At 54.2% G+C, this 13247-nt stretch overlaps 1 protein-coding gene across 4 annotated transcripts in view; it reads left to right on the top strand.

Annotated features, from left to right (window-relative positions):
• nfxl1 (nuclear transcription factor, X-box binding-like 1) overlaps nt 1–12841 on the top strand; it is a 28077-nt gene extending 15236 nt beyond the window's left edge. For all 4 annotated transcript variants that reach the window (XM_072376465.1, XM_072376468.1, XM_072376466.1 and 1 more), the window contains 11 exons: nt 1532–1652; nt 1730–1886; nt 2103–2194; nt 4731–4752; nt 5177–5299; nt 6526–6680; nt 6764–6833; nt 10652–10756; nt 12009–12089; nt 12205–12258; nt 12375–12841. In XM_072376465.1, the coding sequence (XP_072232566.1) occupies nt 1532–1652; nt 1730–1886; nt 2103–2194; nt 4731–4752; nt 5177–5299; nt 6526–6680; nt 6764–6833; nt 10652–10756; nt 12009–12089; nt 12205–12258; nt 12375–12563 (1169 nt within the window). In that variant the 3' untranslated portion in view covers nt 12564–12841. The remainder of the gene's footprint in view (nt 1–1531; nt 1653–1729; nt 1887–2102; nt 2195–4730; nt 4753–5176; nt 5300–6525; nt 6681–6763; nt 6834–10651; nt 10757–12008; nt 12090–12204; nt 12259–12374) is intronic.
• The last annotated feature ends 406 nt before the right edge of the window (nt 12842–13247 follow it).

The raw sequence follows: 13247 nt of genomic DNA, 5'->3' as shown, positions 1-13247 counted from the left end.
AGTTCCTCTGGTCTCAGGACTCTGGTCTCAGGACTCTGGTCTCAGAACTCTGGACCTCTGGTCTCTGGACTCTGGACCTCTGGACTCTGGTCCTCTGGTCTCAGAACTCTGGACTCTGGTCCTTTGGCCTCTGGACCTCTGGTCTCTGGACCTCTGGTCTCAGGACGGTCCAGTAAAACTGTAACGGTGCCGATGCTTGATCTAACAGATCTCTGTGCCGTCTGTGGGGTTTTTAAACTGTCCTTTCCTCTTAATATGTTGCATGAAATGAAACTCAAAAGTAAAAAAGCCTTGTCATAACTCACCAGATGACTCGGCTGTGCAATAACTACGTTTCATGGGACCAGGCTGGTCTTGGTAGCAGCTCTCTTCGTGTGTGGCAGAGCAGTCCGTGCAGCTGGACTCAGTCAGACCGTCTCCTCAGACATCAGATTTAAACCAGACTTACCAGGTGCCGCCCGACCTGATCTGTGTGAATTCAGTTAAAGAAACCTTCGGTTTCATGATGGTTCGGTGGTCAGGACCTTGTTTTTAATGGTGGGAAAGCTGGTGATGGAGGCAGCCAGACTGTTTTAAATAAGAAGAACTGATGATGTCATCAGGAAAACTGTCCAATCGGTGAGTTTCTACAACTGGATCCAGACTGGAGCTAAAAGCAGCAGGACTGTGGCTCAGACCCTACAGGTTTATCTGAAGGAGCTGACACACCGGCTGCGTCCCATCAGCCGGGAACGCCGGCTGCGTCCTATCAGCCGGGAACGCTGGCTGAGTCCCATCAGCCGGGAACGCTGGCTGCGTCCGGGAACACTGGCTGCGTCCTATCAGCCGGGAACGCTGGCTGCGTCCGGGAACACTGGCTGCGTCCTATCAGCCGGGAACGCTGGCTGCGTCCCATCAGCCGGGAACGCCGGCTGCGTCCTATCAGCCGGGAACGCCGGCTGCGTCCCATCAGCCGGGAACGCCGGCTGCGTCCCATCAGCCGGGAACGCCGGCTGCGTCCCATCAGCCGGGAACGCCGGCTGCGTCCCATCAGCCGGGAACGCCGGCTGCGTCCCATCAGCCGGGAACGCCGGCTGCGTCCCATCAGCCGGGAACGCCGGCTGCGTCCCATCAGCCGGGAACGCCGGCTGCGTCCCATCAGACGGGAACGCCGGCTGCGTCTTATCAGACGGGAACGCCGGCTGCGTCCCATCAGCCGGGAACGCCGGCTGCGTCCCATCAGCCGGGAACGCCGGCTGCGTCCCATCAGCCGGGAACGCCGGCTGCGTTATTTTAACGGGCCGCAGCAGTGTGGGCTGACACAGTCCATGATGTTTATTTAGAGAGGAAACCGCAGATTCCTCTGAAAGGCAGGACAAACAAACCGGAGACAGCTTTGTTTGTCTGGTGTTGCTTCAGATGGTTTTATAGGATGCACACACTGAATGAGCTGAGCTCCATTTTCAGGGAAAACACTGAGAAAGTCGGCTTTCTAAGACAAAAATGAGCTTCCTGGAGTGTGATGGGTGCTGCGGGTGTCACCTGTCCGCAGGTAGCTGTTATCCCTGCCCGGAGACGGTGGATCTGCGCTGTACGTGCGGAGCAGCGGTTTTGGTTGTTCCTTGTGGCCGAGAGAGAAGCACCAAACCGCCTCGCTGCAAAGAGGCCTGCAGGTAAACGCACCCACTGTCTGAAGATGCTACAGCTAGCAGCAAGATGCTAATGTGGATTCTCTCCGTTGTGTGGTCAGGTGTCCGCCCTCCTGCCACCACCCCAGCAGGGAGCCTCACCGGTGCCACCCGGGCGCCTGCCCCCCCTGCAGGCAGCCCTGCCTGCTGCCGCTGCCCAGCTGCAGCCACGCCTGTCCACAGCCCTGCCACGACCTGGTGCTGGTCAAGTCCCAGCAGGTAGGAGTCCTGATCCCTGTCAGGAAGTGTGATTCAGTCGTGAGCATCAGTGTCTGTGACATGTTGTGTAATATTATTAGGAAGGTGGGAGTGCAGGAAAGACTCCACCATCAGCCTCTTATCACTTCTTATCTTAAGTTATGTTTCCTGTTTCCCATCAGAAAGCAACAACCGGTCTCACACACACGCTGTTTGTCCGTTTGTGTGTGTGTTTAGGTTCAGCTGGCGGGTCCGTGGGAGCAGCCGTCTGAACCGGCCTTCATGAAGAAAGCTCTGCCGTGTGCACCGTGCCGAGTACCGATACCAACGTAGGTCACACTGCTGCGCTGAGCTGAAAATATGCCACAAACTGACCTCAGAACTGCAGTAAAACCGATCAAACTGACCTCAGAACAGCTCAAACTGATCAAACTGACCTCAGAACAGCAGTAAAACTGATCAAACTGACCTCAGAACAGCAGTAAAACTGATCAAACTGACCTCAGAACAGGTCAAACGGCAGTAAAACTGACCTCAGAACAGGTCAAACGGCAGTAAAACTGACCTCAGAACAGGTCAAACGGCAGTAAAACTGACCTCAGAACAGCTCAAACTGATCAAACTGACCTCAGAACAGCTCAAACTGACCTCAGAACAGCTCAAACTGCAGTAAAACTGATCTCAGAACAACAGTAAAACCCATCAAACTGACCTCAGAACAGCAGTAAAACCCATCAAACTGACCTCAGAACAGCAGTAAAACTGACCTCAGAACAGCAGTAAAACTGACCTCAGAACAGCTCTGCCATCGTTAGAGAAGTCGAACGTCTTTGTATCAAAGCTGATCCAACGTGACGAGGAGCTGGAGGCAGAACCAGAACCGCTCCCTCACACGCTCACAGGTGCTGTGGTCAGGAGTCATTAGGCCTGAGCAGAACAACACCGGGCCTGCCGGGCCTGCCGGGCCTGCTGCGCAGGTGATGGTCATTAGTGTTTGCCGGAGGCCTGCAGCTGTGACGCACTCAGCAACCATCTGTTCTGTCACAACACGGTTCACTCAATCGGGCGCCGCCCTGGACACGCCAGCTGTTCAGCAGCCATGAACGTTAGCATCTGAGGCGTCCCACTGCACGTCCTCAGAGCTGCAGTCAGACCCTGAGGGTACCAATATTCCACGAGCCCACTTTCAATCGAGTGCTGGATCTCTTTTGAGCTTCGGTTTGAATGTGGAGCAACTTTAGATCCCCGTTTGAGACCAACTCATCAGGCTGAATTCAGCGTGACCGAACTCAGGCTGGTAACCAGCTAGTAACCAGCTGGTTACCAGCTGATGAAGCTAGCGCTGGAGTAAACAGAACGGCTAACCGCCTCCGGATGAGGTCACAGTGATGCATTAAAACACATCAGATCAAACAAGTCAAGTTTCAGTGGAACTGACAAATAAAGTGGTTAAAGTTAAGAATGAATGGGAGTGAGCTGTATAATGATGAGTAAAGAATGAATGGGAGTGAGCTGTATAATGATGAGTAAAGAATGAATGGGAGTGAGCTGTATAATGATGATTAAAGTAAAGAATGAATGGGAGTGAGCTGTATAATGAGTAAAGAATGAATGGGAGTGAGCTGTATGATGATGAGTAAAGAATGAATGGGAGTGAGCTGTATGATGATGAGTAAAGAATGAATGGGAGTGAGCTGTATGATGATGAGTAAAGAATGAATGGGAGTGAGCTGTATAATGATGATTAAAGTAAAGAATGAATGGGAGTGAGCTGTATAATGATGATTAAAGTAAAGAATGAATGGGAGTGAGCTGTATAATGATGAGTAAAGAATGAATGGGAGTGAGCTGTATAATGATGAGTAAAGAATGAATGGGAGTGAGCTGTATAATGAGTAAAGAATGAATGGGAGTGAGCTGTATGATGATGAGTAAAGAATGAATGGGAGTGAGCTGTATGAATGATGATTAAAGAATGAATGGGAGTGAGCTGTATAAATGAATGGGAGTGAGCTGTATAATGATGAGTAAAGTTAAGAATGAATGGGAGTGAGCTGTATAATGATGATTAAAGTTAAGAATGAATGGGAGTGAGCTGTATAATGATGATTAAAGTTAAGAATGAATGGGAGTGAGCCGTATGAATGAATGGGAGTGAGCTGTATGAATGAATGGGAGTGAGCCGTATGAATGAATGGGAGTGAGCTGTATGAATGATGATTAAAGAATGAATGGGAGTGAGCTGTATAAATGAATGGGAGTGAGCTGTATGAATGAATGGGAGTGAGCTGTATAATGATGATTAAAGTAAAGAATGAATGGGAGTGAGCCGTATGAATGAATGGGAGTGAGCTGTATGAATGATGATTAAAGAATGAATGGGAGTGAGCTGTATAAATGAATGGGAGTGAGCTGTATAATGATGAGTAAAGAATGAATGGGAGTGAGCCGTATGAATGAATGGGAGTGAGCCGTATAAATGAATGGGAGTGAGCTGTATGATGAGTAAAGAATGAATGGGAGTGAGCCGTATGAATGAATGGGAGTGAGCTGTATGATGAGTAAAGAATGAATGGGAGTGAGCCGTATGATGAGTAAAGAATGAATGGGAGTGAGCCGTATGAATGAATGGGAGTGAGCCGTATGAATGAATGGGAGTGAGCTGTAAGAATGAATGGGAGTGAGCCGTATGAATGAATGGGAGTGAGCCGTATGATGAGTAAAGAATGAATGGGAGTGAGCCGTATGAATGAATGGGAGTGAGCCGTATGAATGAATGGGAGTGAGCTGTAAGAATGAATGGGAGTGAGCTGTATAAATGAATGGGAGTGAGCTGTATAACAATGAGTCTGATTTGTCTTTCAGGGCCTGTTTTGGAGAACATGAGGTAAGAAGCGACCTCCTTGCTGCCCCCCCCCCTCTTCTTCTTCTGTTGTCTGACACATGGAGTTGTGGTGGGGGTCGGGGCCACAGCCTGGTCCCAGTGTGGGGAACCGCCGGCCTGACAGAGGTCCCATTAAGGCCTGCTGATGGTGCAGCTGAACAGAAGCAGCCTCAGCCTTTGTCTGCGCTCATTAACATTCAGCTAATGACTCATGGCCGCCGCCCCTCAGTCCCTCCCGTCTGCCGGATGTTTTCTTCTCCGTCTTGTTCTGTTGTTCCAAATGTCATCCGTTATTAGTTTGTCCTCCGACCTCCTCTATCTGTCCATCTGCTTTGCCCTTCTCTGTCGCCCCCCCTTCATTTCATTTGCCTGCTTTGTATTCAGCACCCCCCTCCAGACGAGGTCCTTAAACACTCTGTGTGTGCAGGTCAGCCCGGTGCCGTGCCACCAGAGGGGCCGGTTCTCCTGCCAGAGGCCGTGTGGACGGCCGCTGACATGTGGGAACCACAGCTGCAGCAGGGACTGTCACCTGGTTACCAGCGGCAACAAGGTGAGGGCTTTGCTGCTTCTCTGTGGAGTCGATGCTGACTGCTGTTCACGGCTGGGACTGTGTGCACAGTTCTGTTCACGGTTCTCCTGTGAGGCGTCACGCCACTGTCTCTGCCGTGTTTTAGCGCCACCTTTGGAACAGGAAGCTGATCCTATAGCTAAAACTATGGCTGCTGCTTGACTCCTTAAAACACGCTGATGCGTAACACTCCGTGACCTTCAGTCAGAAGTGTGTCTGAGACAGAAACAGAACCTCCCAGAACCTCCAGAGCTCGGATGATTGCAGCAGCGGCCTGGCAGCTCCAGAGTTCACCTTTAAAGCTTTGTGCCCACATCTCTCTGCAGTACAGAACCTCAAATCGAGAGTAAATGATCTCATAAAGTGAGACCAGTTTAAAGAAAACTAGCACAGAAAAATTAGCACAAACTCCTGAAGTTTCAGCGGCGTTTCTGACCCGTTTTAGTGAAAGTACCACAGAAAGATGGGTCAGATTCAGAGCTGCATTCAGGCTGGCTTCTCTCAGGGTGTGGAGTGAGCCCTCGCTGTACTGCAGGCTCTACAGCAAACAGTAGATGGCGCTCACACTAGCACACAGCTAGCTGATTCTAAGACACTTCCATTTTGGCCCGACCCAAGGTGTGGGTCTATGGCAAAACTTTGTGTTTCAAACCCTGAGGCTTGGCAGGTTAATCCTGAACTGTGAACGGAGTCAGAAGTAAATCTGTCAAGTTGTTGTTGGGTGGAGGTAAAGAGGTGAGACACTGGACTGGATGGTGATGAAAGGTATTACCTCCAGTAGGGGTCCTTAGGCAGGCCCCCCTTACCCTATCTGCCTACCTGTAGGTCGCTTTGGATAAAAGTAAAATGCATAAACATAAAGATACTCTGAGCCGGGTTCAGTTTGTTTTCTCACGTTCCCATCAAACGCTGTTTTTGTTTGGTTTTTAAATAAAGTTCTGCTTTTGAAATACATTTCCGATGTAGCACACCGGCCCTTTAAGGGTCAGGACATCTGTATTCGGTCTGTTAGCGAATGAGTTCAGTTTCCCGGAACATTTTGGATTTAAAGTGACTTCTATGAATAACTGAACCTCCTTCAGTAACTGCACCTCCTCCTTCAGCGCCTCCTCATTCTGATTATTCCAGACTTGAACTGTGAACAACTTCATCAAGCTGGACGTCTCCTGGATTGTCCGTCGACCAATTAAATCGTTCTCTCTCTGCAGTGTCAGGTGTGCGAGGAGGGCTGCAGCAAGCCCCGCCCCCCTGGCTGCCCCCACCTCTGCCCCCGCCCCTGTCACTCCGGCAACTGCCCTCCCTGCAGTCAGATGATCCGCCAACGCTGCCACTGCAAGATCAGCATGCTCTACGTGGAGTGCACGTGAGTACGCATGTTCACGTGTTCGTTTTATTTGAATGAAAATATTATTGATGAGGAGACCGTTGATCGATGCATCTCTGCAGGAAGCTGACGTCAGCTGATGAACAGACGAAGGAGAAGCTGGGTTCCTGCAACAACCAGTGTCCTAAAGAGGTAACAAACTCCTGATTGGTTCATAGAAAGGGGAGGCCACGCCTCCTCCCGCCATCACTGTGACAGTGATCCACCATTCTGTTGCTTCCTCTCCTGTCCTGATCAGTAATCAATACATGTCAGTATCTCTGCAGTAGTAACACAGCACCGACACTGCGCCGACACAACGCCGACATTACGCCGACACAACGCCGACACAACACCAACATTAGGCCGACACTGCGCCGACACAACGCCGACACAGCACCGACACTGCACCGACACAACACCAACACTGCGCCGACACAGCACCAACATTAGGCCGACACTGCGCCGACACTGCGCCGACACAGCACCGACACTGCGCCGACACAGCACCGACACAACACCAACACTGCACCGACACTGCGCCGACATTAGGCCGACACTGCGCCGACACAACGCCGACACTGCACCGACACAACGCCGACACTGCGCCGACATTAGGCCGACACAGCGCCGACACAGCACCAACACTGCGCCGACACAGCACCGACACTGCGCCGACATTAGGCCGACACAGCACCGACACTGCGCCGACACAGCACCGACACTGCGCCGACACAACGCCGACACTGCACCGACACTGCGCCGACACAGCACCGACACTGCGCCGACACAGCACCGACACTGCGCCGACACAACGCCGACACTGCGCCGACACAGCACCGACACAGCACCAACACAACGCCGACACAGCACCAACACTGCGCCGACATTAGGCCGACACAGCACCGACACTGCGCCGACACAGCACCGACACTGCGCCGACACAACGCCGACACTGCGCCGACACAGCACCGACACAGCACCAACACTGCGCCGACACAGCACCGACACTGCGCCGACATTAGGCCGACACAGCACCGACACTGCGCCGACACTGCACCGACACTGCGCCGACACTGCGCCGACACAGCACCAACACTGCGCCGACACAGCACCGACACTGCGCCGACACAGCACCGACACTGCGCCGACACAACGCCGACACTGCACCGACACAGCACCAACACAACGCCGACACAGCACCGACACTGCGCCGACATTAGGCCGACACAGCACCGACACTGCGCCGACACTGCACCGACACTGCGCCGACACTGCACCGACACAGCACCGACATTAGGCCGACACAGCACCGACACTGCGCCGACACAGCACCGACACTGCGCCGACACAGCACCGACACTGCGCCGACACTGCACCGACACTGCGCCGACACAGCACCGACACTGCGCCGACACTGCGCCGACACAGCACCGACACTGCGCCGACACTGCGCCGACACAGCACCGACACAGCACCAACACAGCACCGACACAGCACCAACATTAGGCCGACACTGCGCCGACACAGCACCGACACTGCACCAACACTGCACCGACACAGCACCAACACTGCGCCGACACAGCACCGACACAGCACCGACACAGCACCAACACTGCGCCGACACTGCACCGACACAGCACCAACACAGCACCGACACAGCACCAACACTGCGCCGACATTAGGCCGACACTGCGCCGACATTAGGCCGACACAGCGCCGACACAGCACCAACACTGCGCCGACACAGCACCGACACTGCGCCGACATTAGGCCGACACAGCACCGACACTGCGCCGACACAGCACCGACACTGCGCCGACACTGCGCCGACACTGCACCGACACTGCGCCGACACAGCACCGACACTGCGCCGACACAGCACCGACACTGCGCCGACACAACGCCGACACTGCGCCGACACAGCACCGACACAGCACCAACACAACGACGACACAGCACCAACACTGCGCCGACATTAGGCCGACACAGCACCGACACTGCGCCGACACAGCACCGACACTGCGCCGACACAACGCCGACACTGCGCCGACACAGCACCGACACAGCACCAACACTGCGCCGACACAGCACCGACACTGCGCCGACACAGCACCGACACTGCGCCGACACTGCACCGACACTGCGCCGACACTGCGCCGACACAGCACCAACACTGCGCCGACACTGCACCGACACTGCGCCGACACTGCGCCGACACAGCACCAACACTGCGCCGACACAGCACCGACACTGCGCCGACACAACACCAACACTGCACCGACACAGCACCGACACTGCGCCGACACTGCGCCGACACAGCACCAACACAACGCCGACACAGCACCGACACTGCGCCGACACAGCACCGACACTGCGCCGACATTAGGCCGACACAGCACCGACACAGCACCGACACTGCGCCGACACTGCGCCGACACAGCACCAACACAACGCCGACACAGCACCGACACTGCGCCGACACAGCACCGACACTGCGCCGACATTAGGCCGACACAGCACCGACACTGCGCCGACATTAGGCCGACACAGCACCGACACTGCGCCGACACAGCACTGACACTGCGCCGACACAGCACCGACACAGCACCAACACAACGACGACACAGCACCAACACTGCGCCGACATTAGGCCGACACAGCACCGACACTGCGCCGACACAGCACCGACACTGCGCCGACACAACGCCGACACTGCGCCGACACAGCACCGACACAGCACCAACACTGCGCCGACACAGCACCGACACTGCGCCGACATTAGGCCGACACAGCACCGACACTGCGCCGACACTGCACCGACACTGCGCCGACACAGCACCGACACAACACCGACACTGCGCCGACACAGCACCGACACTGCGCCGACACAACACCAACACTGCGCCGACACTGCGCCAGCACAACACCAACACTGTGCCGACACTGCGCCGACACTAGGCCAACACTGCGCCGACACTGCGCTGAGACTACGCCAACACTGCGCCGACACTGCGCCAGCACAGCCCTAACACTGCGCCGACACCAGGCCAACAGTAGGCCGACACTGCGCCAGCACAGCACCAACACTGCGTGAACACAGCACCAGCACAACACCAGCACTAGGCCAACACTGCGCTGAGACTACGCCAACACAGCACCAACACTACGCCAGCACAGCACCAGCACTGCGCGAACACGACATCGACACCGCGCCAGCACTACATCATCTGCCGCTGTGGCCACACCAACACTGTGTCTTTGTTTCCTCATGTTTTACTTTCACCTGGAAATGATTATGCTTTTTCAGGCTGTCATTTACTGGCACTGACACACACACTTGGTCAAATGTTTAAACAGTGTGTTGGTTTGTGTGTCATTCTGTCAGAAGACTGCTGTAACTTAAGCTCCTGAAGGCCACACACACACACATGGTGTAGGAATAACAAACTCTCAGCACCGTAATGTTTACACGCACAATCCAACTCGTTTCTTGAGGGGTTTTCAATGTTTTTCCACTTTATGTGACGACTGGATGGAGAGATTTGGAATATATTTAAATAATCTGATCGGAGGTGGAAAAGGAAAACACTCGCTATCAGAGACGTGTTTGAGGCACATCTGGGACATCTGGGACAGAGTGTGTTTTATCCCGACTGCAAGGCACTGATTACATCACAGCCACAGGGTGTGTTTTACTTCACATGCTGCTTTTTGTTCCATCAGATCTGTTTCATCTCTCTGTAACTTTGGATTCACTGTGTTTCTACCAAGCTTTCAGAATAGAGTAAAGGCAGCCATCAGGTGGTCACAATGAGCTGCGCAGAGCTACGTTAGTCCTCCGGAGAGAATCAAAGATCTGCTCGACCTCAGAGAAACCAGAGAGTTCCCGTTTGCTTCTCAGCCCCATTAAGACACTTTGTGAAGGATCTTTACTCTGTGTGTCTGTGTGTGTGTGTCTGTGTGTTCAGCTGAGCTGCGGCCATCGCTGTAAGCAGGTGTGTCATCCAGGTGCATGTGAGGAGAAATGTCAGCAGAAGGTGAAGCTCAGGTGCCCCTGCAAGAGGATCAAGAAGGTAAACAGATGAACACATTAACACTCCAGCCTGAGGGGTGTATCCGAGGGGTGTATCCGAGGGGTGTATCTGAAGGGGTTGTATCGGAGGGGGAGTATCGGAAGGGGTTGTATGGGAAGGGGTGTATCGGAAGGGGGTGTATCGGAAGGGGTGTATCGGAAGGGGTTGTATGGGAAGGGGTGTATCGGAGGGAGTGTATCGGAGGGAGTGTATCGGAGGGAGTGTATCGGAGGGAGTGTATCGGAGGGAGTGTATCGAAGGGTGTATCCGAGGGGTGTATCCGAGGGGTGTATCTGAAGGGGTTGTATCGGAGGGGGAGTATCGGAGGGGTGTATCGGAGGGAGTGTATCGGAGGGGTTGTATGGGAAGGGGTGTATCGGAAGGGGTTGTATCGGAGGGGGAGTATGGGAAGGGGTGTATCGGAAGGGGTTGTATCGGAGGGGGAGTATCGGAGGGGTGTATCGGAAGGGTTGTATGGGAAGGGGTGTATCGGAAGGGGTGTATGGGAAGGGGTTGTATCGGAGGGAGTGTATCGGAGGGAGTGTATCGGAGGGAGTGTATCGGAGGGAGTGTATCGGAAGGGGAGTATCGGAGGGAGTGTATCGGAGGGAGTGTATCGGAGGGAGTGTATCGGAGGGGTTGTATGGGAAGGGGTGTATCGGAAGGGGTTGTATCGGAGGGGGAGTATCGGAGGGGTGTATCGGAAGGGTTGTATGGGAAGGGGTGTATCGGAAGGGGTTGTATGGGAAGGGGTGTATCGGAAGGGGTGTATCTGAAGGGGTGTATCGGAGGGGGTGTATCTGAAGGGGTGTATCTGAAGGGGTGTATCGGAGGGGGTGTATCTGAAGGGGTGTATCTGAAGGGGTGTATCGGAGGGGGTGTATCGGAAGGGGTGTATCTGAAGGGGTGTATCTGAAGGGGTGTATCGGAGGGAGTGTATCGGAGGGAGTGTATCGGAGGGAGTGTATCGGAGGGAGTGTATCGGAGGGAGTGTATCGGAGGGAGTGTATCGGAGGGAGTGTATCGGAGGGAGTGTATCGGAGGGAGTGTATCGGAGGGAGTGTATCGGAGGGAGTGTATGGGAAGGGGTGTAATTACAGATTCTGCCTCTACTCTTGGTGTTTTTCATGTAAATGTGGTGATGGTGGTACCGTATGCGCTCAGGCTCTGGAACAATCATTGGGTTCCTGTAAAGGCCCTGAGCCTGCTGGGTGCTTCCTTCACACCTGAACACCTGTTTTAATCTGTGCAGGAGTTCCCCTGCTCCCTGTCGGCTCAGTCTGATGTTCAGTGTGACGACGTCTGCAGAGACCAGCAGAAGAAAGTCAGCCAGGTAAAGGCACACCTGTGCAGTACCACACTGATTCCCACCTGTTACACACTGATTCCCACCTGTTACACACTGATTCCCACCTGTTGCACTGTGACTGATCTGTGTGTGCGTTCAGGTGAAGGAGGCGGAGCAGCGAGCGGCGCAGGAAGAGGAGCAGAGGAAGCTTCAGGTCAGTCAGAAAGCAGCACTGCTCCAATCTGGGCCTGGTGTCCCTGACCCGAAACCTTCACAAATGATCTGTGATGGAGCTCAGCTCAGCTGATCAGAGCTGCTGTCTGTCCTCAGGAGGAGCTGGAGGCCTTCGAGAAGCGACAGCAGCGAGGAGGCCGGAGGAGCAAGAGGCGCGGCCGGAGGGAGGAGGTGGACGACGAGCGGGGGAGGGTGGGGTGGAGGAGGTGCGCCGCCTTCATCCTGGTCCCGCTGGGCGGCGCTCTGCTGGCCGCCGCCGCCTACTACCTGCTGAGCGCGGCCTGAGGGAAGCCGTGAGCGCCGCGGCTCGGCCCGCCGCTCGGCCCGCCGAGCCGTTCTGTAGTTTCAGTTCAGAGGGACGGGATCTGAGTGTAACCCACAGTGATGCTCATGGTTTATCTGAATATTCTTCATGTTTTCTCCTCAGTTCCTGAGTGAAATCGGACGAGTTCTGGAGCCTCGGTTCCACACGTTCGTGCTCACATGCTGAAATGTTTCAGCCTTTTGGATCATTTCTTTTGTCATTTTGGAAAATTTGAAAAATAAATCGTGTAAAACCAACTGTTGGATGTTTTCCTGACAACATGTTTCACACAGAAACACTTCGGTGGTTAATGAGGTCCCACCGGGCGGCGTCTCAGCCGCCAGCAGACGGGGCGCCGCTGAGCGCCGACACCTGAAGCCACACATCAAACCTCACTGGCAGTAAAGTCCAGAGGCTGCCAGGTAAAAGGTGGAGCTCTCTGTAAGGTGGAGTTCTCTGTAAGGTGGAGAGCTCTCTGTAAGGTGGAGAGTTCTGTCAGGTGGAGAGTTCTGTAAGGTGGAGAGTTCTGTAAGGTGGAGAGTTCTGTAAGGTGGAGAGTTCTCTTTCAGGTGGAGAGTTCTGTAAGGTGGAGAGTTCTGTCAGGTGGAGAGTTCTCTGTAAGGTGGAGAGTTCTTTCGGGTGGAGAGTTCTTTCGGGTGGAGAGT

The sequence above is a fragment of the Leuresthes tenuis genome, unplaced genomic scaffold, assembly GCF_036924035.1.
Source record: "Leuresthes tenuis unplaced genomic scaffold, fLeuTen1.0.hap1 SCAF_22, whole genome shotgun sequence".
Taxonomy (NCBI): Eukaryota; Metazoa; Chordata; class Actinopteri; order Atheriniformes; family Atherinopsidae; genus Leuresthes; species Leuresthes tenuis.
This window is presented reverse-complemented; position numbering and strand designations above follow the sequence as displayed.